Source organism: Hemiscyllium ocellatum, chromosome 13 (genome assembly GCF_020745735.1).
Source record: "Hemiscyllium ocellatum isolate sHemOce1 chromosome 13, sHemOce1.pat.X.cur, whole genome shotgun sequence".
Classification (NCBI taxonomy): domain Eukaryota; kingdom Metazoa; phylum Chordata; class Chondrichthyes; order Orectolobiformes; family Hemiscylliidae; genus Hemiscyllium; species Hemiscyllium ocellatum.
The window spans coordinates 4025114-4052370 of NC_083413.1; the positions used below are offsets into that span (position 1 = coordinate 4025114).

Genomic DNA, 27257 nt, shown 5'->3' on the forward strand with positions numbered 1-27257 from the left:
AAGCCTTCAGAAAGGCGGCACAGTGGTTAGCACTGCTGCCTCACAGCGCCTGAGACCCGGGTTCAATTCCCGACTCAGGCGACTGACTGTGTGGAGTTTGCACGTTCTCCCCGTGTCTGCGTGGGTTTCCTCCCACAGTCCAAAGATGTGCGGGTCAGGTGAATTGGCCATGCTAAATTGCCCGTAGTGTTAGGTAAGGGGTGAAACGTAGGGGTATGGGTGGGTTGCTTCGGTGGGTCGGTGTGGACTTGTTGGGCCGAAGGGCCTGTTTCCACACTGTAAGTAATCTAATCTAATCTAAAAAATGAGATAACAAGAATCCAGAGAAAGTATATTCCTATCATGGTGAAAGGAAAGGCTGGTAGGTGTAGGGAATGCTGGATGACTACAGAAATTGAGGGTGTGGTTAAGAAAAAGAAGGAAGCATATGTCAGGCATAGACAGGATAGATCGAGTGAATCCTTAGAAGAGTATAAAGGAAGTAGGAGTATACTTAAGAGGGAAATCAGGAGGGCAAAAAGGGGACATGAGACAGCTGTGGTAAATAGAGTTAAGGAGAATCCAAGGGTTTTCACTAAAACATTAAGGACCAAAAGGTAACTAGGGAGAGAATAGGGCCCCTCAAAGATCAGCAAGGCAGTCTTTGTGTGGAGATGCAGGAGATGGGAGAGATACTAAACGAGCATTTTGCATAATTGTTTACTGTGGAAAAGGACATGGAAGATATAGACTGTAGGGAAATAGATGGTGACATCTTGCAAAATGTCCTTATTACAGAGCAGGAAGTGCTGGATGTCTTGAAACACATAAAAGTGGATAACTCCCCAGGACCTGATTAGCTGTACCCTAGAGTTCTGTGGGGAGCTAGAGAAGTGATTGCTGGGCCTCTTGCTGAGATATTTGTGTCATTGATAGTCACAGATGAGGTGCCGGAAGACTGGAGGTTGGCTAACATGGTGCCACTGTTTAAGAAGGGCGGTAAGAACAAGCCAGGGAACTATAGACCAGTGAGCCTTACGTTGGTGGTGGGCAAGTTGTTGGAAGGGAATCCTGAGGGACAGGATGTACATGTATTTGGAAAGGCAAGGACTGATTAGGGATAGTCAACATAGTTTTATGCGTGGGAAATCATGTCTCACAAACTTGATTGAGTTTTTTGAAGAAGTAACAAAGGATTGATGAGGGCAGATCTATATGGACTTCAGTAAAGCGTTCTGCAAGGTTCCCCATGGGAGACTGGTTGGCAACTATGTCTTCTCTATTCTATTCCCACTGCAATTATGTATTGTCAGAAGTTGTCTCTTACATCTACAAGCCACAGGGTTTTCCTACATTGAACTCCTTTCTGTTGGTACTGCTTCCAGGTGAAGTGTTGCCTAGTTGCATGGCTCAGTATTTCAAACTATTCAAGAAAATTACAATTTACAATCCCTCAACAATGAGAGAAACTCTTAAAAGCACCTTCCTAAAATTTTATATCATCAATTACAGAATCCACAGACCTTTTAAAGAGATTGCAAATTTTGCTTGTGTTTTGAGTGTTGAAGTCATCATAAATCAGATGGCAGTTTTGTGCTATCTTACAACCTGTTCTACAGTTTTGTATCTGTGCTTCCAAATTGAGTTTCAGATCATTGGAACATTTAACAGGAATTTGTGGATATATCAGTATTTTAAACTACAGTGCCAATTTGCTGGGCAGCCTTTCTGAGGCATTGGCAGCAGAACGATTAGGATGAAAATTAATCAACTAGATTCAAGTTGATTGTTTGAAGTTAAGGAAAAATAATTTTATTTATTGTCTAACAAACTGCACACAGAAACATAGAAACTAAGAACAGGAGTAGGCCATTTAGCTCCTCAAGCCTGCTCCCCCGTTCAATACAATCATGGCTGATAATCCAACTCAGTCCCCTGTTCCTGCTTTCTCCCCATATCCTTTGATCCCTTTAGTCCTCAGGAACTATATGTAACTCCTTCTTGAAATGGTGTTGGACTGGGGTGGATGAAGGTAAAAATTGCACAACACCAGGTTATAGTCCAACAGGTTTATGTGGAAGCACTAGCTTTCGGAGCACTGCTGCTTCACCAGGTAACTAGTTATGCGATTTTTAACTTTGTCCTTCTTGAAAACTTTCAATATTTTGGTCTCCACCACTTTCTGTGGCAGTGCATTCCGCAGGCACACCCCGTTCTCTGGGTGAAGACATTTCTCCTCATCACAGCCTGAAATGGACCCCCGACCATGAGCTTACATGGTGCCAGATGTTCAGTTCACTGAAAAGATCAGATATTTAAAATTAACACCAGGCTTGGATGGTTCCCTGATTGTCATCTGGTATTTATTTGCAAATGTTATAAATCTTTGATAGGCCATTTCCTTTGAGAAACCCATGGTTCTCCCTAGTTTCGAAAATGAGTGAATTGCTGAAGTCAGTCTCAGAGATTTCCTGCTATCTTGGAAAGTAATGTTTTACTGTTGGCCAACATAGTAATCATGGGAAATGTCTGACCATCTTGGGTCTATCACAACTTTGACTAAAAGGATGAAAGAGACAGTGAGATGAGGCAGAATTCTTAAGTCAACATGGGACAGAGCTAGTGGAGATCCCTGAATATGGAAATTGAACTGGAAAGCTAGTACAGAAGAACACTGGCCCTATTTTCTGAGGTTCAAATCTGATGATTATTCGACATTTATCTTAGAGCAACTGTTTTGCTTGTATCCTCCATGATGACAAAGCAGCTGATTTCGGAGGCATCATTACTCACTCCAGCTCTGGAGTTTATGCAAAATATTCCCAAAAGATTGTTCTCTCTCCATGGTTGGCCTGCTGATTCAAGGGCATCCTGTCATAAAGTGCAATGGTACTTTCAGAAATGCACCATAATCCTTGCCTCCCGGAATATTTGTTGCTGACATACCGATGTGAAGGAACTCACAGCTGCCCTCAGTAAGATTCAGTTCCTTAACGACCATTAGTTTAACATTGTATGCCCCATCAACTTTTATTGCAGTGGTCAACTGGGGCTGCACACTCAGTTGTAGAATAGGCTTTTTTATCCATACAAAGTTAATGCCTGAATTACCTGCAGACAGCAGCAATGAGAGGCTGATGGCTCTTTAAACCTCTCTTGCTCTGTGCTGTTCCAACTACTGTGTGTGAATGAAGCATAACCAACATCAGTTACTTTGAAAAGAAAATCTATAAAGATCTGACCGACCAAAAGGTAGAAATATAAACCCTATAGACTTCAATGTTTGGATCAGCCATGATCACGGTAAAAGCTAATTGGACACGCTCGAGGTAAACACAAAATCACTAATGCCACTGCCCTCCTAAATGAAAATCCAATCTAACCATCACTGAAATCGAGCACAGGCCATCTGTGGTGTCCCAGCATCTGACTGACTGCTGGTCTGTGGCAGAGGGAATTTAGGATACACCTGTGTGATGCATTGGATGGGTATTTTCCGAAACAACTGGCCATTGCAGGGCTGATTACTGAATGGTAAGGGTCACTATAAGATAAACCAATAAACCAATCCCGTGACTAAGTAAACATCTAAAGGCCATAATATTAGATACAAACCCTACTATAGGTGAAAAGACAGAGGTTAATCAATGATAGTAATATAGATTTACAAAGTTGCATTTAATATGTTTAGAATAGATTACTTACAGTGTCGAAACAGGCCCTTCGGCCCAACAAGTCCACACCGACCCGCCGAAGAGCAACCCACCTAGACCCATTCCCCTACACCTAACACTATGGGCAATTTAGCATGGCCAATTCACCTAACCTGCACATTTTTTTATAGACTGTGGGAGGAAACCCGCACAGACACAGGGAGAATGTGCAAATTCCACACAGAGTTGCCCGAGGCGGGAATTGAACCCGGGTCTCTGTGCTATGAGGCAGCAGTGCTAACCACTGAACCACCATGCTGCCCATGTTTAATAGGGATATCAGAGTGAATTGCTAAAATAAATGAGTGTTGGTTGAATATATGGAATTACTAAAAACATTTGACCAGATGTTAAGTAAGTAGAATAAGGGAAAACATATTTGTGTTTTAGTGAGTCAGTAATTAGAAGGTGTAAGTTAACATCAAAACCAAAATAATAAAGAAAGAAGTTAGGGGAAAAATATGTTGTTGAATGGTAGCACAGGGAAAGCCGAGCAAGGGAGTTTGGTTTAAATAAGTGATTTGAAAATCAGGATAGAATTAACATACAAAGTGGTTTTGAAAAGAGTGTGGTATTGTGGCTGAAGCGGGCAATAGATGGAAAAAAAGCTGAAGTATTATTTCAGAACTCGAGAGTGCAGCTAAAAAAAAGCTGCTCCAGATCTGGGAGGGCAAAATTAGCTCAAAGTGCAGGTAATTTTGTCGTTCCATTTTCCTATCTCGTATCAAGTTGAAGCAAACATTCAGAGGCACAGAGGCACAATATATCTTTATTCCATGCCCTGGAGGGAGAGAGAACAATCACCCATGTGCACAGAGACATGAGTTCTCGGTCTTCTCTTGAACAGCAGATTCTTGATGACTTATATAGTCACATACAGGGAGCAGTATCCAAATAAGGCAACGTCTATATTGACTGGGGGACTGTTATAGTCAGTGAGCATCAATGGTAAAGATTAAGTCATCTGGCATTTCACAATGGATGTTCTCTACCTTGTTAACTGGCATTACACAATGGATGCTTTTCACCTCCTTAACTGGCATTATACAATGGATGTTCTTTACCTCGTTAAACCGCTACCCCTGCCTCCAGCATCTCACTGTTTACTGCAAGTTCTTATCAGGTCAAAGTCATGCTAGCTGAGCTTTTGTTACACAACCCAAAACTTTACTCTTTCCCTAACTGCTCATACCTTATACACTTTCTCATTCCCACCTTTTATCATTTCATGATAATCACCTAGATGGCACTACCAGCTTTCATAAGATTCTGACAGCCAGTATTTAGGCAAGTTATCGATACACAACATGCAGTGATTATAAAAACAAAAATTACTAGCCTATGCAGTAAATAGAATTTCTAGGATCATCCCACATGGGAAAAAGTTCACCAGTAATGTCCTTAAATCCATAGTTCTTAGTGAACCCTTCATCCCCTTCAAGTTGAGTGGAAATGAGCCAGTTATTCAAAATCTCCTTCAGTAAAGTCCAACCTGAAAACAAAATCCAGTCTGTCCTTGCACACCATTCCGCAGAGAAACCTGAATTCTTGTGTAAGCGCAGGTAAATACTTAACTGACGAGGCTTCCATCCCTACGGAGATGCTTCAGCTGGAGGATACCAGCACATTGCATGTGAAATGCTGCAGGCACGGTGAATGCAGCATTCTTTGCTGCTTCTGCTCCTGCTCTGCTGTTAAATGTAACAAAGCCAATGGCCTTTTAATGTGAGCTTGATCAATGAACCTTCATATCCTTTAAATGATCGAAAGACAAGGTAAAGCGCATGTGGTTTAATGTCCAGAGGAAGGCCACTGACAAAAAGCATAGAGACTTCCTCTTCACTGTTGTTAGCTTCTTCACTTTTCGTGCTCGTGACTGGGGAGCTGATTGAATCTGTTGAACCAGGCCGTGGAGGGGTGGGTGGTGGTCCAAAGGTGTGCTTTACCTGTGAATGGAGAAACTCTAGAAATGATGTTAGCTGCTGAAAGTATCTCTGAATTTCCTTATTCCTTCCTTGCCAAGGTGGTTATCAGTATGAAGACAGTCACACATTTAACTACACTAAATTGTGTCTGCCTATTTCAACATGCTCAGTCATCTTGCTGTCTGTTACTCTGTTCACTATTTATGACATTATCAAGTTTTATACAATCCATAAACTTGTAAATTGTACAGTCAAAATTACAGTGGCAACTTTGGTAGAGATCAGCATTTTCTGAATTTGCAATATGAAAGGGGACAATGAAGTCTTAACAATAATTAACCAAACTGAAACAGCTCAGCCTCATGTTATAATATTCTCTAAAATCTTAACAAAACATCAAAATTAAAATGCACTCTTTTTGTGACCACTCTGCATTAAAAACAGAGCAGCAAAGATATTTTAGTACAATAGTCTCGTCTGGCTAAAGCATGACCACTGAACCATCTGTCCCTTTTTAAACAGGTGCATTGCTTTCTCCTGTGGTACATCTGTGATTTCAACAAAGAACACCTATTTGTCCTGAGTTGATCATTTGAATTCTTTCCTTTTTTAAAAATTTACTATGTACCAAATAGTTAAACAGAATACAGGGTTCTGCAACTTGCTGTGATGGATTTTCATACAGGTGGAATCCTTAAAATAGCTGAATACTCACGTTTGTTATGGACCAGACTAGGTCCCCTTGAAATATTTGAAGGAGGGAGCCTAGACCCAAACTTGTTCTTATTTTAAAAGGAAATGGAAAGCGTGGTGTTCCAGACACAATTCAACTGATCAATCTAATTGATGTTAAGCAAAACACAATTTATTCAAACACTATCGTTAAATTACAACCAAAGAAAGAAGAACTTAGAATAACGTAGAATAATGGAATAATAGATACAGTAACTATTACTAATTAACTGCTGCAATACAGGAACATCCCATAAATACACCCTTAGCAAAAAGACAAATTTAGAAAACAGATTTTCTCACATGTAACACCTGCAGTAGGAAGAGAAACTTCAGTTTCTATCTGTAACTGAGAGAGGGAGAAAATAGCTTACTCCAGCAGCTTCCACTATACTTAGAAGCAAGAAAACCTTGGAAATCTTGATCTGTGAGAGTTGACAGCACCCATCAGGCTGCTTGTATTGTTCCAACTTAAAAAAAAACCCAATGCCTCACCAGCTGTTTACATGCCCACATTCTGCTCACCATCCCTTGCCCAATCTCTCTCTTAAAAGAGACCAGGACTAAAATACAACTCTGAAAGTCACAGCAATGTCACACATTATCTCATCTGAGTTTGTTGCAATAGTAGCTGTAAAAAAACGTTATGTTTAGAATAAATGTAACTCACATTGCTATGTTCATATTTTTTCCAAAGCTTGCTTTTGGATCATTTCTGGGACTGCTGGGACTCTTCCTGGATGAAAATCGGAAGCAGCTGGTAAGGTGTTTTAATAATCACTTAAATTTCTTTATTTGTTCATGGAATGTGGGTGTCATTGGATGGGCCAGCGTTTATTGCCCATTTCTGAGTGCCCTAGAGAAGATCGTACATGCTAACTGTATCCAATCAGGTCATTATTCTCCAAGTGTCTATTTATCCCATCCTTTAGAATAGAATCTACTTGTTACACGACTACAGGTGCAGGGCTGACAGTCCTAATTCCTTGTTTTTACATTCGCCCCTTTCTTAATTCATGGAATAACATTTGTAACCTTCTAATCTGTAGGAATCCTTCGAGAATCTGTAGAATTTGGGAAGGAATTCACCGATGCATCAACTATCTCTATACCTTCAACATTCTGAGATGGACATCATCTGAGATGGACATATCAACTTTTAGCTTCATTAATTTCTCCAGTATGACATTCTTATAAATACTAATATCCTTCAAATCTTCTCCTCCCTATTTACCCGTGTTCTGTATGATTTCATGTATCTTCCTCAGAGAAAACAGACAAAATAATCATTTTATTTCTCTATTTCCCATTTTAAATTCTCCTGACTCTGACTATAATGGTAAAAGCATCTGACGATAATGGTAAAAGCATCTGACTATAATGGAACCACTTTTGTTTCGGCCAAACGTTTTTACACACCTACAGAAACTTTCATAGAGTTATCGAGATACACAGCACGGAAACAGACCCTTGGGTCTAACTCGTCCATGCTGAACAGTTATCAGTTCTAATGCATTTTGCAAGATTACATTCGTAATCTATTCTCCCTTTCACCCAGCTTCTTGGTCCTCCTTTGCTCTATTCTAAAAACACTAATCTCCTTTCTCTGGCAGCTATAGAAGTCTTTTCCTAAGCCTATTTAATCCTTTCCTTCTTTTGTTGGTCGGAGTGAACTGAACACTTCTGACTTCTTGCAGCTTGAAGGAATGGATCCATTGCTTATATGGAATCCTGTCCTTAAAGATATTTTCCCATATCCATCTCAATCAATTCATGGCTCACACCTTTATAATTTCCCTTATTCAAATTTAACACCTTGGCTTCAGATTGAACTATCTCGCTTACAAACCTAATGTAAAATTCTTTCACAATGCGGACACTCATCCCTAACGTCCCCTTTAGATGCTTATTAATTGGCCCTTTCATGCTATTTAATTTTAGATCTAAGATACAATGTCTTCCAGTTGGCTCCTCAACATACTGCTCAATAAAACCATTCTTAATGCACTCCAGAAACTCATCACGGTGGCACAGTGGTTAGCACTGCTGCCTCACAGCACCAGGGACCTGGGTTCGATTCCACCCTGGGGTGACTGCCTGTGTGGAGTTTGCACATTCTCCCCGTGTCTGTGTGAGTTTGCTCCTGTTTCCTCCCACAGTCCGAAGATGTGCAGGTCAGGTGCATTGGCCGTGCTAAATTGCTCATAGTGTTCAGGGATGTGCAGGCCAGGTGGGTCAGCCATGGGAAATGCAGGGTCACAGGGATAGGGTCGTCTAGGTGGGATGTCCTTTAGAAAGTTGATGTGGATTCAATGGGCCAAATGGCCTGCTTCCACACTGTAGGGATTCTATGATTGTCATCCTCCACAGCTTTAATGCACAATTAGTTTAACCAGTCTATATACAGAATAGAGTCACCCCAGTAACCCTGTTGCCAACGTTATTAGTTTGACTCATTTCCTTATTAATAGCATGCCCCACACTAGATGACTATTTAATGGTCTATTCATATCTCCAACCAATATCTGCTGTCCCTTCCAGTAAAAAGAAAAAAATATACGCCTTAGTAGTTTGTGATTTAAATATTTGGAAAGTGACCCTATATGCTCGAAGAGGAGAATAAACTATACTCACAGCAGTGATGTTACAGGTGTAGTTCTTGTGAATAAATGGTATTAATTTTCTGAATGAAAAAGAGAGATTTTGTTTATGCTGTGGTGTTAGATGTTAGAAATTCCTTTATTTATGGGATGTTTATGATAAATGTGTCTGGAATCAGTTGAGGAATGAAAGAGGAGTCAGTCTCCTTACCAATGTTTTACTCATGAAACATGTGGATTGTGTAGGTGCGTCTTGCTAAGAAGCTCAACACTTTCTTTCAGCTGCTTTTGGAAACTCCTGAGCATCAGGTGACAGAACAAAAGACCAGACCGGGAGGTGCCAAGCCATATTGACTCGGTCACAGCTGAGCTGGGCTGGTTATGTAGCCCGAACGCCTGATAATCACTGAACAAACAAAACCTCCTGTGGGTTTGCAGTGTGCTCTTGTAACAGTCAAAGGATACATACCAAACATGCTCAGGAGGCTTGAATTCACTTTGAGTCCTGGGAGAGGCTTGACCTGGATTGTTGCAATTTGAACACCAAGCCAAAACATTGCATCATTGTTTGTGTTATGATCCCAGCTGATATTATCACCAATCAATTTCAGACAGAGACCTGGCTTGCAAGATCACATTTTGATTTAGTTTTAACAAAGTTGTCTCTCACTGAAAGATAAGCAGCAATGCTGCAGATTTTGCTTCAATAATATAAAGAAGTTTATTACAAAAAAAAGGTAAAATAGAATAAGCCAAACCACATAACACAAATTCAAAGATTTTTAATAACTTCTTAAAAATATACTCCCATTAATCTCAAAACTCATTTTTATAAATTAGAAAGAAACAAAATAGCAAATCTGTACTACCCACAGCACACCCTTGGCCCCATTTCTTCCAAATCCAGGTCAGTTTTGGTTTCTGTTTTCCTTTCAGCAGTTGCTGGGGTTAGCTGGTCAGTGCCAGTCCTTCCCTGATTGACCAATTGAACATCCAGCTACTGCCAGCTCCTGAGTGTAAGGACATGCCAATACTGAATCATCTATAGTGTTCTTCGAGCAGTAACTAACCTGCATTGTCTTTCCAGGCCAGACCCCCAATAACAAACATCAGTCTTTATGTTCTCTCCTTTCTAATTAAAGACAAGCTGCTGTTCAATGTTCAGTCCAGAACTACAGCTCGCAATTCCAAAACAAAACTGAGAAAAAGAAAAGTACTGGTGGTCTCAATAGTTATCACTCACACGGGGAGGGTCAGTGTCTGGAGCAGCATGGACTTCCCATCAGTTGTAGTCTGGAGTAATGTACCATCAAGGCTCCAGATTTCATACAAACCATCGGAATGTGTCCGATGGTTTTGCAAGTTGCTTGGCTACCACAATTAACACGCCTGTCATGGCCATTAAAACTTAGGCTAGGATTTCTAGCTCCAAGGCAGGGACACTACCTACAGTACCATAAGACCTCCTTTCAGTTGTATGGTTTCAATTTGCTAATATTGCCTTTGTACCTATAAAATGCATAATTTTCCTCATCTCTGCATTTTCCTTTATGTTCATAGAGTCATACGGCACAGAAATAGACCTTTCAGTTCAACTAGTCCATGCTGACCATGGTTCCAAAACTAAACTAGTCCCACATGCCTGTGCTTGGCCCATATCCCTCCAAACCCTTCCAATTCACAAACTTACCCAAATATCTTTTACACCTTGTGACTGTACCTGCACCCACTACTTCTTCTGGCAGTTCAGTCCACACATCCTCTCTATAAAACAGTTGCCTTTCATGTCTTTTTTAAATCTTTCTCCTCTCGCCTTAAAAATATGCGCCTTATGTTTGAACTCCCCCACCCTAGGCAAAAGACCTTTGCTATTCACCTTATTTATGCTCTTCGTAATTTTATAAACCGCAATAAGGTCATTCCTGAACCTCCTGTGCTCAAGCGAAAGATGTTTCAGTCTATCCAATCTATCTTTCTTTGTCAAACCCTCTGTTCCCAGCAACATCCTGATAATTTTTTTCTCCAATTGAATAAAATCCTTCCTATAGCCGGGTAACCAGGGCTGGACACAGTACTCTAGAAGAGGCCTCACCAATGTCCTGTACAACCTCAACATGACATCCCAACTCCTGTACTCAAAGCTCTGAGCAATGAAGGCAAGCATGCTAAACACTTTCTTCCCCACTCTGTCTGCCTGTGGTGCAAGTTTCAAGTAATTATGTACCTGAACCCCTAGGTCTCTCTGTTCTACAACACTATGCAGGGCCCTACCATTAATTGTATAGGTCCTGCCTGTATTTATTTTACCAAAATACAATATCTCACATTTATCCAAATTAAACTCCATCTGCCACTCCTCAGCCCATTGACTCAATTAATCAAGATCGCTGTCCACTGTACAACCAATTTTGGTGACATCTGTGAACTTATTCATCATGCTTTCTATATTCTCACCTAAATCATTTATATAAAAGACAAACAAACGTGGACCCAGCACTGATCCCTGTGGCACACTGCTGGTCACAGGCTTCCAGTCTGAAAAACAACCCTCCACCATCACTCTCTGTCACCTGCTGTTAAGCCAATTTGTATCCAATTGACAAATTCATCCTGAATCCCATGTGATCTAACTTTACTGATTGGTCTACTATGTGGAACCTTTACTAAAGTCCAAGTAAACAATGTCTACCTCTCTGTCCTTGTCAATCTTCTTGGTTACATCCTCCAAAAACTCAATCAAGTTTGAGACACATGGTTTCCCTCACACAAAACCATGCTGACTATCCCTAATCAATCCTTGCATCTCCAAATGCATGTAAATCCTATCTTTCAGAATCACCTCCAACAACTTACTCACCACAGATGTCAGACTTAGGGTGTATAGTTTTCAGGCTTCTCCTTACAGCTGTTCTTAAACAATGGCATAACATTAGCCACATTCCAGTCCCCCAGCACCTAACTAGTGGTTATAGATGATACAAACATATCTGCTAGGGGTCCTGCAATTTCTTCCCTAACTTCCCACAACATCCTGGGATACATTTGATCAGGTCTGGGAGATTTATCCCCCTTCATGTTTTCTAAGATCTCTAGCACTTTCTTATCCAAAATGTGAATTGTTTTCAAAACATCAATATTTCCCTGAGTTCTCTAGCTTCTTTCTCAACAGTAAAAAACTGACACAGAATATTTATTTATTAGCTCTCCCATCTCCTGGGGTTCAACACAAAGATGGCCTCATTGATCTTAAGGACCCTTCTCTCTCTCTCTAGCTGCCCTTTTGCTCTAATGTACTTGTATAATCTCCTTGGATTTTTCTTACTCTCCTCTGCCAAGACTGTCTCATATCCCCTCATGTTAGTCCTTCTACAGCACTTCCTTCCAATAAACCAATTGGGCTTTCAAATACAGATGACCCAGCTGGATATACATTAAAACAGTTTTGCTCAGCGTGTGTGAGTTATATTTGACTGTAGTCAAGCATGTCGTGCTATTAGCAGCTCTGCATGGGTTCAAGTAAAACAACGTGCAATTTGTCTCAAAGATTCTTAAAGGCTGTATGAAGTTCACATTAAACTTTTTTTATACCATTAACGATCTGAGGGTTTTTCAAATAAGTGCTGTAAGAGCTGACGAAGTCTGATCCTGAAATTGAAGCAAAATATTGAAGATGCTAAAACTCTTTGAAATAAACACCAAATATACTTGAAACATTTGGCTGGTCTGGCATCTGTGGACAGAGGAACAGAGTTAATGTTTAAATGGTGACTATGACTTCTTCAGAAACATAGAAAATAGGGACAGGGAATAGGCCATTCAGCCCTTTGAGCCTGTTCCACCATTCAATAAGAACATGGCTGGTCTTTTCATGGACTCAGCTCCACTTAACTGTGTTTTCACCATATTCCATAATTCCTTTATTTTTCAAAAATGTATCTACCTTAGCTTTAAAAGCAATTACTGAAGTTGCGTCAACTATTTTCTTGGACAAGGAATTCCATAGATTAACAACCCTCTAGGTGAAGCAGTTCCTTCTCAGTTCCGTTTCTAAACGTGCTTCCTCTAGCCTTGAGGCTATGTCCCGTTGATCTAGCCTCACCTACCACTGGGAAACATCCCATCTATTTCTGTTTTATCGATTCCCTTCATCATTTTATATGTTTCTATAAGATCCTCCCTCAACAAGTATGTAAGTTAGCTCACTGAGCTTGAAGGTATAATACCGTACACATGGTCCCCAACTCCAAATCATTTATATAAATTAGAAATAATTTGTGGTCCCAACAGCATCATTTTACATATTTATAGAAACTTTTGCTATCTATCTTTATATTCTGTGCTGGTTCTTTCAAATGCTCTATCTTACTTTTCTTTATAGATCTTTTTGTGGCTTTCTGTTGATTTTAAAGTTTTGCCAGTCTTTTAGATTCCTGCTGTTTCTGACCACTTTGTATGCCTTCTCTCTCGCTTCGATAGCCTGCCTTATTTCCTTAGACACGCACGGCAGATTACCCCTCCTCTTACAGTCCCTCCTTCTCACCGGAAGCACTTTGAAAAATTGCATGGAAGATCCTCCACTGCTCATCAACTGTCACACCATAAAGTGTCTGTTTCCAATCTATTTTATCCTTTACAACGTAAAGCTGAATAAAGATTTCCACTTCTGCTAGGTCACTGAAAGTGGACCTTGTTTTCAGTAAGAGTCCCTAGATACCATATGACCAATAAGACCATAAGACATAGGAGTGGAAGTAAGGCCATTCGGCCCATCGAGTCCACTCCGCCATTCAATCATGGCTGATGGGCATTTCAACTCCACTTACCAGCATTCTCCCCGTAGCCCTTAATTCCTTGTGACATCAAGAATTTATCAATCTCTGCCTTGAAGACATTTAGCGTCCCGGCCTCCACTGCACTCTGCGGCAATGAATTCCAGAGGCCCACCACTCTCTGGCTGAAGAAATGTCTCCGCATTTCTGTTCTGAATTGACCCCCTCTAATTTTAAGGCTGTGTCCATGGGTCCTAGTCTCCTCGCCTAACGGAAACAATTTCCTAGCATCCACCCTTTCCAAGCCATGTATTATCTTGTAAGTTTCTATTAGATCTCCCCTTAATCTTCTAAACTCCAATGAATACAATCCCAGGATCCTCAGCTGTTCCTCGTATGTAAGGCCTACCATTCCAGGGATCATCCATGTGAATCTCTGCTGGACACGCTGCAGTGCCAGTATGTCCTTCCTGAGGTGTGGGGACCAAAACTGGACACAGTACTCCAAATGGGGCCTAACCAGAGCTTTATAAAGTCTCAGTAGCATAACGGTGTTTTTATATTCCAACCCTCTTGAGACAAATGACAACATTGCATTCGCTTTCTTAATCACGGACCAACCTGCATGTTTACCTTTAGAGAATCCTCGACTAGCACTCCCAGATCCCTTTGTACTTTGGCTTTATGAATTTTCTCACCGTTTAGAAAGTAGTCCATGCTTGTATTCTTTTTTCCAAAGTGCAAGACCTCGCATTTGCTCACATTGAATTCCATCAGCCATTTCCTGGACCACTCTCCCAAACTGACTAGATCCTTCTGCAGCCTCCCCACTTCTTCAGTACTATCTGCCTGTCCACCTAACTTCGTATCATCGGCAAACTTCGCTAGAATGCCCCTAGTCCCTTCATCTAGATCATTAATATATAACGGTGCCTGCTTGCTTTGCTGCTGACCCAGCTAGGGCTGTTTTGTACAGTGACCAGCTTGGACGGGGGCTTGTTTTATTTGGTTCAGTTGGAGAGAAGCTCACTAAGCACCAGCTGATTTGGAGGAAAGCTTAGCATGAACAAGCTGCCTAGCTGATTGCTCTCATTTCTGAAAAGCATCACTTCAGGGTGAAACTTTTTGAAAGAGTGAGTGAAGAAACATCTTGAGATGGTATTTTCTCAGTAAACTGCATCTGTGAAATTTCAAAGACAGTGACGCATAATTAATTACTTGACTAAATGTGCCAGAACGTCAGAGCAACAGATTCCAGAACATTGTGTGCTGTATTCTTTTGCTTCCAAGTTTCCTGAAGAGCGTGAGTTTTAAACGTTTGGGGATTAAATGTTATGTTTTTATATTAATAACTATGTATTTTAATTATTGTATTTTTATTGAAAAAGTTTTGTTTTTGTAATAAATTCATATTTGTAACAGATACTTGGTAATACCGGGAAAACTACGGTTATATAAGGCCTTCTATAGATCTATCAAGAAAAAAAAGAATGACTACAGTAAGATTAGGGCCAATCAAAGACAATAGTGAGAGGTTGAGAGTGGAATCTGAGGACATAGGAGGAAGTGCTTAGTGAATTCTTTTTGTCAGTATTCACATTGGAAAAGGGCAACGTTAGTGAGAATACGGAGATACAGGCTACTAGATTAGATGAGATTGAGGTTGATAAAGAAAAGGTTTTAGCAATTTTAGAAGATCTGAAACTGGATAAGACCCCTGGGCCGGATGGGATTTATCCTTGGGAAGCCAGGGAGGAGATTGCCGAGCCTTTGACTTTGATCTTTATTTCATCATTGTCAACAGGAATCGTGCCAGAAGACTGGAGGATAGCAAATGTTGTTCCCTTGTTTAAGAAGGAGGGTTGGGACAACCCTTGTAATTATAGGCCAGTGAGCCTTACTTTGATTGTGGGTAAAGTGTTGGAAAAGGTTTTAAGAGATAGGATTTATAATCATTTAGAAAGGAATAATTTGATTAGGGTTAGTCAACACTGTTTTGTGAAGGGTAGGTCTTATCTAACTAACCTTATTGAGTTCTTAGAGAAGGTGACAAAACAGGTGGGTGAAGGTAACGTGGTTGATATGGTGTATATGGACTTCAGTAAGGGGTTTGATGAGGTTCCACGTGATAGGCTACTGCACAAAATATGGAGTGAATTGAAGGTGGTTCATCAGTTTGGATCAGAAATTGGCTAGCTGAAAGAAGGCAGAGGGTGGTAATTGATGGGGAATGTTCATACTAGACCTCAGTAACCAGTGGTGTGCCACAAGTATCTGTTTTGGGTCCACTGCTGTTTGCCATCATTATAAATGATCTGGATGTGGACATAAAAGGATAGGTTAGTCAATTTGCAGATGACACTAAGGTTGGCAGAGTTGTGGATAATGCCGAAGGATGTTATGGGTTACAGAGGGACACAGATAAGATGCAGAGCTGGGCTGAGAAGTAGGAAAGTGTGAGGTAGTTCACTTTGGAAGAAGTAACAGGAATGCAGAGTACTGGGCTAATGGTAAAATTCTTGGCTGTGTAGAGGAACAAAGAGATCTTGGTGTCCAGGTGCATAGATCCCTGAGAGTTGCCGCCCAGGTTGATAGGGTTGTTAAGAATGCATACGGTATGTTGGTATTTACTGATGGGGTAATTGAATTTCAGAGTCACGAAGTCATGCTTTAGCTGTTAGGCTGGTTAGGCTGCACCTGGAGTATCGCGTATAGTTCTGGTCATCGCATTATAGGAAGGATGTGGAAGCTTTGGAAACAGTTCAGAGGAGATTTAAAGGATGTTTCCTGGTATGGAGGGAAGGTCTTACGAGGAAATGCTGAGGGAACTGAGACTGTTTTCATTGGAGAGAAGAAGGTTGAGAGGTGACTTAATAGAGACATATAAGATAATCAGAGGGTTAGATAGGGTGGACAGTGAGAGCCTTTTTCCTTGGATGGTTAAGGCTAACACGAGGGGACATAGCTTTAAAATTTAAGACAGATATCAGGGATAGTTTCTTTATTTAGAGAGTAGTAAGGGCATGGAACAGCCTGCTTGCAACAATAGTAGACTCGCTGATGCTAAAGGCATTTAAATTGGCATCGGACATACATATGGATAATAATGGAACGGTGTAGATTAGTTGGGCATCAGATTAATTTCACAGATTGGCGCAACATCGAGGGCCAAAGGGCCTGTACTGTGCTGTAACATTCTACATTCTATATTCTATGTTCTACATTCTATGTTTTGCTGCATCCTGGCATGGTCAGAATAGAATGACAATCTACTCAACAGATGGCCTTGGTTGTCACAGAGATTGGGGGTTCGTCCAGGACACTCCTTAATTGGAAGTGGAGTGCTAACAAATGGAAAAGGATGAAAAGAAATGCACCAGGTTTCTTATGCAGAATTAGACCAAAATATCTTTGCAGTTGCTATGACTCTTTGGGAAGAGGAAGATTTATCCCTCAATGATTCACAAAGACTAGCCAGCATTAGATGAATAGAATTGGCTGGAGAGTTCGGGTTAGACTGAAAAGTAGGTGCTAGGAAAGTAGATATGATGGATGTAATGGCTCAGCTTTTGAAATTGGAAGAACAACAATACAAACCATTTGGTGAGTCAGTTATGTTCGTGAGAGTTCAGTCACTAATGAAGAACTTGAAATGCAAAAGGAAATTAAACTTAAAATCAATGTGAGCTTGAGGATAAAGAAAGGGAAAGTGCACTTCAGAGGGAGAGGTGATGGAGAGATGCAGCACTTAGGAGGATAGAGAAAGGCAATGAATGTGCATTTCAGACAAAAGGGAGAGAAAAGTAATGGAAGCTTAAAACACGACAATTAGGAGAAGGACTCTCTAGCTATGTGGGGATATTCTGACAAGGAAAGGCCACACTCTGATCCAAGCTGTTTAAATCAGTTCAGCATCTCCCACAATTTGGTGAAAGGGACACTGAGACACTTTAAATGTGTTTATAAGTGAAAGCTGAGGTAGGCTAAAGAAAACTGCTTACTGTTTATGTAAATCAGGCTGACGGGCAGGGCACATGAGTTGATATCTTGCTTTCGAGGAGGCTTCTGTAGGTTAGGAGGTTGAACAATGAAAGGGCTATTCTCTGCATGTACAGGCAGAAATTCCAGAATATCCAGAAACAGCCTGGATACACTTACATAGAGTTTGAGAGGGGAAAGCAAAATAATTGTGACTGTTAGATGTGGCATTAAAGATAGAGGATACACATAAGACCCTGAGGGAATAATTCTCCGGGAAGAATGTAAATATTCATTCCAACCCCCCACCCTCGCCAACTCCCATATGTAAGAACTCACAAAGGAAACTAGGAGGTTCTTATGATTCCAAATTGGTCCACAAATCCTCCCCCTTTTCAGATCACCCTCACAAACGGGGGTAGGAGTGAAGCTGGGGAGGTGAAAGAAAGGCAAGGAGTCGGGGGACAAGGAAGGAAAGCTGGGATGGACCCACAGTCTCCTTCCCAGGCCAGAAAGGAAAGTGCCGAGTGAGAAAATGATGTCTAAAGCCTCAGTGTTTCCATTGACACGAGGTGGGAAGTGATTGTCGAGAGGTGTCATCGCTGGACTGTTAATCCAGACATCACATTTTCAGCTCTGATACTCCAGCATCTGCAGACCTCACTTTCTCCTCGAAGATGTTAATCCAGACACCCAGGTAATGTTCTGGGGACCTGGGTTTGAACATAGAACATTACAGCGCACAACAGGCCCTTCGGCCCTCGATGTTGCACTGACCTGTGACTCTGAAGCCTATCTAACCTACACTGTTCCATTATCACCTATATATTTATCCAAAGACCATTTAAATGCCCTTAAAGTTGGCGAGTCTACTGCTGTTGAGGGCAGGTCATTCCATGCTCCTATTATGCTCTGATTAAAGAAACTACAACTTACATCTGTTCGATATCTACCACGCCTCAATTTAAAACTATGTTCTCTCGTGCTAGCCATCGCCATCTGATGAAAAAGGCTCTCACTGTCCACCCTACCTAACCCTCTGATTACCTTATATGTCTCAATTAAGTCACCTCTCAACCTCCTTCTCTCTAACGAAAACAGCCTCAAGTTCCTCAGCCTTTCCTTGTAAGACCTTCCTTCCATCCCAGGCGATATCCTAGTAAATCTCCTCTGCACCCTTTCCAAAGCGTCCACATCCTTCTTATAATGCAGCAACCAGAACTGTATGCAATACTCCAAATGTGGATGCACCAGAGTTTTGTAGAGCTGGTGCTATATGACCTCATGGCTCCGAAACTCAATCCTTCTACCAGTAAAAGCTAATGGTCAGTGGTTAGCACTGCTGCCTTACAGCGCCAGGGACCCAGGTTCAATTCCTGCCTCAGGCAACTGTTTGTGTGGAGTTTGCACATTCTCCCTGTGTCTGCTCCGGTTTCCTCCCACAATCCAAAGATGTGCAGGTTAGGTGAATTGGCCATGCTAAATTGCCTGTAGTGTTAGGTGCATTAGTCAGGGGTAAATACAGGGTAGCGGACTGGGTTTGGGTGGGTTACTCTTCGGAGGGTCAGTGTGGACTTGTTGGGCCGAAGGGCCTGTTTCCACAGTGTAGGGAATCTAATGTAAAAAAAACCCTATCAGCCTGGGCGACAACTTTCAAGGATTCATGCACATGGACACAGAGATCTCTCTGCTCATCCACACGACCAAGAATCTTACCATTAGCGCAGTACTCTGTATTCCTGTTACTCCTTCCAAAAGGATCCACCTCACACTTTCCCACATTAAACTCCATTTGCCACCTCTTAGCCCAGCTCTGCAGCTTAACTATGTCTCTCTGTAACCTGCAATATCCTCTGGTACTATCCACAACTCCACCGACCTTAGTCACATCCGCAAATTTACTAACCCACCCTTCTATGCCCTCATCCAAGTCATTTATAAAAATGACAAACATCAGTGTCCCCAAAACAGATCCTTGCGGTACACCACTAGTAACTGAGCTCCAGGATGAACATTTCTCATCAACCACTACCCTCTGTCTTCTTTCAACTAGCCAGTCTCTGATCCAAACTGCTAAATCGCCCTTAATCGATTGGGTGTATTTTCTGCAATAGCCTACTGTGGGGAACCTTATAAACCCCTTACTGAGATCCATATCCACCACATCAACCACTTTACCCTCATCCACCTGTTTGGTCACTTTCTCAAAGAACTCAATAAAGTTTGTGAGGCATGACCTACCCTTCATAAAACCATGTTGACTATCCCTAATCAGATTGTATTACTTTCTAGATGATTATAAATCCTATCTCTTCTAATCCTTTCCAACACTTCACCCATAACCAAAGTAAGGCTCACTGGTCTATAATTACCAGGATTGTCTCTACTCCCCTTCTTGAACATGGAGGCAACATTTGTGATTCTCCAGTCTTCTGGCACTATTTCTGTAGACAATGATGACATAAAGATTAAAGCCAAAGGCTCTGCAATCTCCTCCCTACCTTCCCAGAGAAACCCATCTGGCCCAGGGGACTTATCTATTCTTACGCTTTCCAGAATTGCTAACACCACCTCCTTGTGAAGCTTAATCCCGTCTAGTCTAATAGTCTATATCTCACTATTCCCCTCAGCGACATTGTCTTCCCACTATTGTCTGTGATTGGCCCTAATCTTTCTCTAGTCATTCTTTTATTCCTGACGTACCTATAGAAAGCTTTAGGGTTTTCCTTGATCCTGCCTGCCAATGACTTCTCATGTCCCCTCCTGGCTCTTCTTAGCTCGCTCTTTAGGTTCTTCCCAGCTAACTTATAACTCACAAGCGCCCTAACTGAGCCTTCATGTCTCATCGTAACATAAGCCTTCTTCTTCCTCTTGACAAGAGATTCAACTTCTTTAATAAACCACAGCTCCCTCTGCCCCCCTGACAACCCAGGAAGTATTCAACACAGTTAGGCAACTTCAGAGTGGCAAAGCGCCTGGACCAGATGGATTTCAGGTTGAGTTCTAGAAAGAGTTTATAGGGGAACTAGCCGGGCCACTCACAAATATGTACAATTACTCACATAGTCAGGGCTGCTTGCTGCCTTCGTTGAGAGAAGCAAATATCTCTCTCATTCTTAAAAAGGGAAAGGTCCCAGACAGTTGCTCAGCATATAGACCCATATCCTTACTAAATGTGGATTTCAAAATTCTTTCTAAAATATTATCATTAAGGCTGGAGAGTGTCTTACCAGACATCATAAAAGAGGACCAGATGGGGTTTATAAAGAGCCGTGGTCAACTAATAATATTAGAGGGGTGTTAAATATGATACAAGCCTGTCAACAGGGAACAATACTGGGTTTAGTTTAGATCACTTACAATGTGGAAACAGGCCCTTCGGCCCAACAAGTCCACACCGACCCTCTGAAGAGCAACCCACCCAGACCCATTCCCCTACATTTACCCCTTCACCTAACACAATGGGCAATTCAACATGCCCAATTCACCTGACCTGCACATCTTTGGACTGTGGGAGGAAACTGGAGCACCCGGAGGAAACCCACACAGACATGGGGAGAATGTGCAAACTCCACACAGACAGTTACCAGAGGCTGGAATTGAACCAGGGTCTCTGGCACTGTGAGGCAGCAGTGCTAACTACTGTACCACCGTGCCGCCATTGTTGTCTCCTTGGATGCAGAGAAGGCATTTGATCGGGTAGAATGGCCATATCTTTTTTATTCGTTTGGTGTCGGAGAGGTATTTACTAAGCGGATTTCAGTATTATATAATGATCCCAAATCAGCCGTAATCACCAATGGTTTAGGTTCGGATAGCTTCAGTGTGGCAGGGGATATGGTCAGGGAGGTCCTCTCTCACCATTATTATTCTTGCTAGTGATGAACCATTAGTGGAAGCTATACAAAGTTGAAGTTCCCCAAAAACAACCTGAATCCTGCCGTGGCAGGTAGTGGAATTTGAATTCAATAGAAATCTGGAATGATGACCATGAATCTATTGTCAATTGTCAGAAAAACCCATCTGGTTCACTCATGCCCTTTTTTGTTGACATAAGTAGGGAAGATGTGTTGGGTAGGCTAGAGGTTATTAAGGTGGACAAATCCCCAGGACCGGATGGGATCTATCCCAGGTTGCTGAGGGAGGCAAGAGCTGGGGCCTGACAGGTATCTTTGTGGCATCCTTAAATACAGGTGAGGTGCTGGAGGGCTAGAAGGTTGCTCATGTTGTCCCCCTGTACAAGAGGGTAGTAGGGATATTCTGGGTAACTACAGACCAGTGAGCCTGACGTCAGTGGTGGGAAAGTTGCTGGAGAAGGTACTGAGGGATAGGATCTATTTACATTTAGAAAAGAATGGGCTTATCAGTGATAGGCAACATGGTTTTGTGCGAGGGAGATTGTGCCTTACCAACTTAATAGAGTTTTTCGAAGAAGTGACCAAGTTGATAGATGAAGGAAGGGCTGTTGATGTCATATACATGAACTTTAATAAGGCATCTGATAAGGTTCCCCATGGTAGACTAATGGAGAAAGTGAATTCACATGGTGTGCAGGGTGTTCTAGCTAGGTGGATAAAGAACTGGTTGAGCAACAGGAGACAGAAAGTAGTAGTTGAAGGGAGTTTCTCGAAATGGAGAAAGGTGACCAGTGGTGTTCCACAGGGGTCAGTGCTGGGGCCATTGTTGTTTGTAATATACATTAATGATCTGGAAGAGGGCAATGTTGGTATGATCAGCAAGTTTGCAGATGACACGAAAATTGGTGGAGTAGCAGAAAGCTTAAGGGACTGTCAGAGAATACAGGAGGATATAGATAGACTGGAGAGTTGGGTGGAAAAGTGGCAGATGGAGTTCAATCCAACAAACGTGAGGTGATGCATTTAGGCAAGACTAATTATCGAGCGAATTATACAATGAATGGAAGAGCCTTGGAAAAAGTTGATGGGCAGACAGATCTGGGAGTGCAGGTCCATTGTACCCTGAGGGTTGCTGCACACGTGGATAAAGTGGTCAAGAAGGCATATGGTACGCTTGCCTTCATCGGACGGGGCATTGAGTATAAGAGCTGGCAGGTCATGTTAACATTGTACAAGACATTGGTTCGGCTGCATTTAGAATACTGTGTACAGTTCTGGGCGCCACATTACCAAAAGGATGTGGACGCTTTGGAGAGGGTGCAGAGAAGGTTTATGAGGATGGTGCCTGGTATGGAACGTGCTAGCAATGAAGAGAGGTTGAGTAGGTTAGGTTTGTTTTCATTAGAAAAAAGGAGATTGAGGGGGGACTTGATTGAGGTTTACAAAATCATGAAGGGTATGGACAGGGTGGATAGAGACAAGCTTTTTCCCAGGGTGAAGGATTCAATATTGAGAGGTCACGCTTTCAAGGTGAGAGGTGGAAAGTTTAAGGGGGATACAAGCGGCAAGTACTTTACACAGAGGGTGGTGGGCATTTAGAACGCATTGGCAGCAGAGGTGGTAGAGGCAGGCACGGTAGATCAATTTAAGATGCATCTGGATAAATGTTTGAGTAGGTGGGGAGCAGAGGGATACAGATGCTTAGGAATTGACCGACAGGTTTAGACAGTACATTTGGATCGGCTCAGGCTTGGCGGGCCGAAGGGCCTGTTCCTGGGCTGTAAATTTTCTTTGTTCTTTAGGGAAGGAATCTGCCATCCTTACCTGGTCCGGCCTACATGTGACTCCAGACCCACAGCAATGTGGTTGACTCTTAACTACCCTCTGGGCAATGAGGGATGCTGGCCTAGCTAGCGATGCCCCTAGCCCATGAATGAACTAAATGAGTTTTGTGCCGATTGCTGGAAGTTGCCGGGTAAATTTGAGAGGATTATCTGCATCCACAGAGAGAAGAGCTTTGACTGAGAGTACAACGGACCCTGCTGTATGAAGCAATGAGACCAAACACCGCTGTGAGTGTGAGGAAGGTAAACAAGGTACAGGGAAGGTACAGGGGATTCTTGTCCAAAGGAAAAGTAACTCCTTATTCTTTGAGTGAAGCAAGGTAAGCTATTGTCACAGTGAGAGGTGCTGGGAAAAGGGATGGGTTTTTTCACCAAACAGTGCCATGCATCCCAAAGTTGAAATAAATGTTATCAGCGGAGAGTATATTCTGGAGCCTTTGTGATGGGTAGACCTGGAGTGTGACCTAATGTCTGGAATTGTAATTAGCAGACTCGAAATAGGTTCCCTGTAAATGATCGCTTCCCAGGGAATGATTGGGCAGGAGTGAAGTTTGTAGTTTCTCCAGGTGTCACAGAACGACAACGAGGTCAGAGAGAGACAGAGTAGTTACTGGAAAAGGTTCTCCTTGTGGAGTGATCCAAGCTATGATGAAAGAAAGTCCATCACTGGAGACTGAATTGACTCTGCAGACAGACAGCTGTTTATCTATAGAAACCGTTTGGTGTATCTGGATAATCTGAAGGAGGTGTTTGATTAACCTTCTCTGATTGATGCTCAGCACATTGTTGGTTAGAATAAAGGAACCCAATCAGCTTAATCTAAACATGATGTGGAGGTGCCAGCGTTGGACTGGGGTGGACAAAGTCAAATGTCCCATGACGCCAGGTTACAGTGCAGCGGGTTTATTTGAAATCATAACCTTTCAGAGCGCTGCTCCTTTGTTAGGTGAAGTCTTCGAAAGCTTGTGATTTAAAATGAACCTGTTGGACTATAACCTGGTGTCATGTGATTTCAAACTAAACGTAAAGCTGAGGGAATTCTGGAGGGAGAAGCGGGATTTGGATGGGGAAGTGGAGATCTCTTCCCAGACCCGGGGGTGAAGACTGGATTGTGGTTCACCAGATAGTGGGACTGCCCAAGTATCATTAAGAATCATTAACAATAGTTTGGTAAATTCCTGTGGCAGCATAGATCGGAATTGGAGAAGTCAGTGTGTTTACTGGCTGGATCTTCAGAAGCATGTGGGACAGTTTATTTTGTAAAACATGCCATTCATGCCAGACAGTGGGAATAACACAAACCTTTAGTTTCCCATGTTAGGTTCTCTGTCGCCATGTGGTGAGGTGTTGGTGGGGCGAAAGTGAAAGCAGCAAAACAGTATGTCCTTAATATCATGGATAAAGCCACTCAGTCCCCAGAGGCCAAACCCCAGTGCTAAGGTGGTGATCATGTAAAGATCACAGCTATCTACATTCTTCATTCCCATGCACTAAAACTGGAAGAAGGATTGCTTTAAACCAAGGGACTGTGTGGAAAATGGTTGCAGTTTTAAAGATCATGTTGATTGGAACTACTGGCAGATTACAAAGCAGGTGGAAAACAGAGAAACATACAAGGTAGGAACAGGAGGTGGCCATTCGGCCCTTCGAGCCTGCTCCACCATTCAATAGGATCCTGGCTGATCATCCAAATCAATCTCTGTTCCTGCTTTCTCCCCCATACCCTTTGATCCCTTTAGTCCTAAGATTGATATCTACATGTTCATGAAGTTTGCAGAAAGAATCACAGAATTCCTACAGTGTGGAAACAGGCCCTTCGCCCCAACAAGTCCACACCGACCCTCTGAGGAGTATCCCACCCAGATCTAGTTCCCTACCCCGTTACTCTACGTTTACCCCTGACTCATGCACCTAACCTACCCATCCCTGAACACTACGGGCAATTGAGCCTGGCCAATTCACCCTGACTTGCACATGTTTGGACTGTGGGAGGAAACCGGAGCACCCGGAGGAAACCCACGCAGACACGGGGAGAATGTGCAAACTCCACACAGATAGACACCTGAGGCTGGAATCGAACCCAGGTCACTGGCACTGTAAGGCAGTAGTGCTAACCACTGAGCCACCATGCTGACCCAAACGAAATGACCCTGGTGCCTTGATACAGGAAGCTATTCAAGCAGGAGGGCAGAAAGGATCGTGGTGGTGAGGAAGCTAATATTGTCAGGGGGATTGACACTGTTCTGTGCAGCAAGGAGTGTGGATGCAGGCAGCTGAATTCAAGAGGTGAGAGTGAAAGTGACAGCCCTTAACATCAAGGCTGCATTTGACTGTGTGTAGCATGAAGGATCCCTAGCAAATCGGAATCATTGGGTATCGGGGGCATACACTCCAGTGGATGGAGTCATACTTGCACATAAGAAGATGGTTGTGGTTGTTGGCTCCAGGACATCTCTGCAGGAGTTCCTCAGGGTAGTGTCCTAGGCCCAACCATCTTCAGCTGCTTCATAATGATCTTCCCAATGATACAAATTCTCACAAAATGGAACAGTTCATGTCCAAATGCAGAAAGATCTGAACAATATCCAGACTTTGGCCAACAAGTAATATTTAAAAACACAAATACTAAGTATTCACCATCTCCAAGCAGTGAGAAATGAACCACTGTCACATGACATTCAATGGTGCTACCATCACATTTTCCTCCACTATCAACATTTCTGGGAGTTACTATTAACTAGGAACTCAACTGGACTATTCTTATAAATACAACAGCAGGTCGGAGGATAGGAAACTTGTAGTGAGTAACTCACCTCCTGGCTCTGACATGTCTGCCCACCATCTACAAGGCATAAGTCAGGAGTGTGATGGAATACTCCCCACTTGCCCTGGATGGGGACAGCTGCAACAACACTCAAGAAGCTTGACACCATCCAGGACAAAGCAGCCCCCGCTTGATTGGCACCACATTCTCAAGTATCCACTCCTCCTCCAACAGTCGCAGCAGTGAGTACTATTGACAAGATGCGCTGCAGAAATTCACCAACGATCCTCTGACAGCACCTTCCACAACCACTTCCATCTCAAAGGATAAGGGCAGCAGGTACATGGGAACTCCACCTGTTCCAAGCTCCCCTCCAAGCCATCACCATCCTGATTTGGAAATATATCACCGTTCCTTCAGTGCCACTGGGTCAAAATCCCTCCCTAATGGCATTGTGGGTCAACCATAAAGAAACGTCCCTGACAAATGTAGGTAAGGTTACAAACACCAGTTGATCGAATTAGCATTGCCTGCCAGAACTAAGACAGAGATGATTGAAAGGCAAGAAACCAGAGTAAGAAAGGGACAGTGATAATGTACAAAGATCCCCTTTACAAAAGCATGAAGGGTATAGACAGGGTGGATAGAGATAAGCTTTTTCCCAGGGTGAAGGATTTAATAACGAGAGGTCATGCTTTCAAGGTGAGAGGTGGAAAGTTTAACGGGGATACACACAGTAAGTACTTCACACAGAGGGTGGTGGGTGTCTGGAACGCATTGCCAGCAGAGGTGGTAGAGACAGGCACGGTAGATTAATTTAAGATGCATCTGGACAGATGCATGAGTAGATGGGGAGCAGAGGGATACAGATGCTTAGGAATTGACCGACAGGTTTAGACAGTACATTTGGATCAGTTCAGGCTTGGAGGACCAAAGGGCCTGTTCCTGGGCTGTAAATTTCCTTTGTTCTTTGTTCTCCAGTCAGAAAGGCAGCTGCTGAGACTGGAGGTGAAAATGGAAGGCCCAGTGATTTCATTGGAATGAGAGACATCTTCATTCAGAATGCTGCAGGTTGTGAGGGAAGCCTATGAGACCC

At 42.5% G+C, this 27257-nt stretch overlaps 1 protein-coding gene across 3 annotated transcripts in view; it reads left to right on the plus strand.

Moving 5' to 3' along the window:
* LOC132821751 (transmembrane protein 255B) overlaps positions 1 to 27257 on the plus strand; it is an 88381-nt gene that overhangs the window by 22012 nt on the left and 39112 nt on the right. For all 3 annotated transcript variants that reach the window (XM_060834479.1, XM_060834478.1, XM_060834480.1), the window contains exon 3: positions 7047 to 7109. In XM_060834479.1, coding sequence (XP_060690462.1) covers positions 7047 to 7109 — 63 coding nt within the window. The remainder of the gene's footprint in view (positions 1 to 7046; positions 7110 to 27257) is intronic.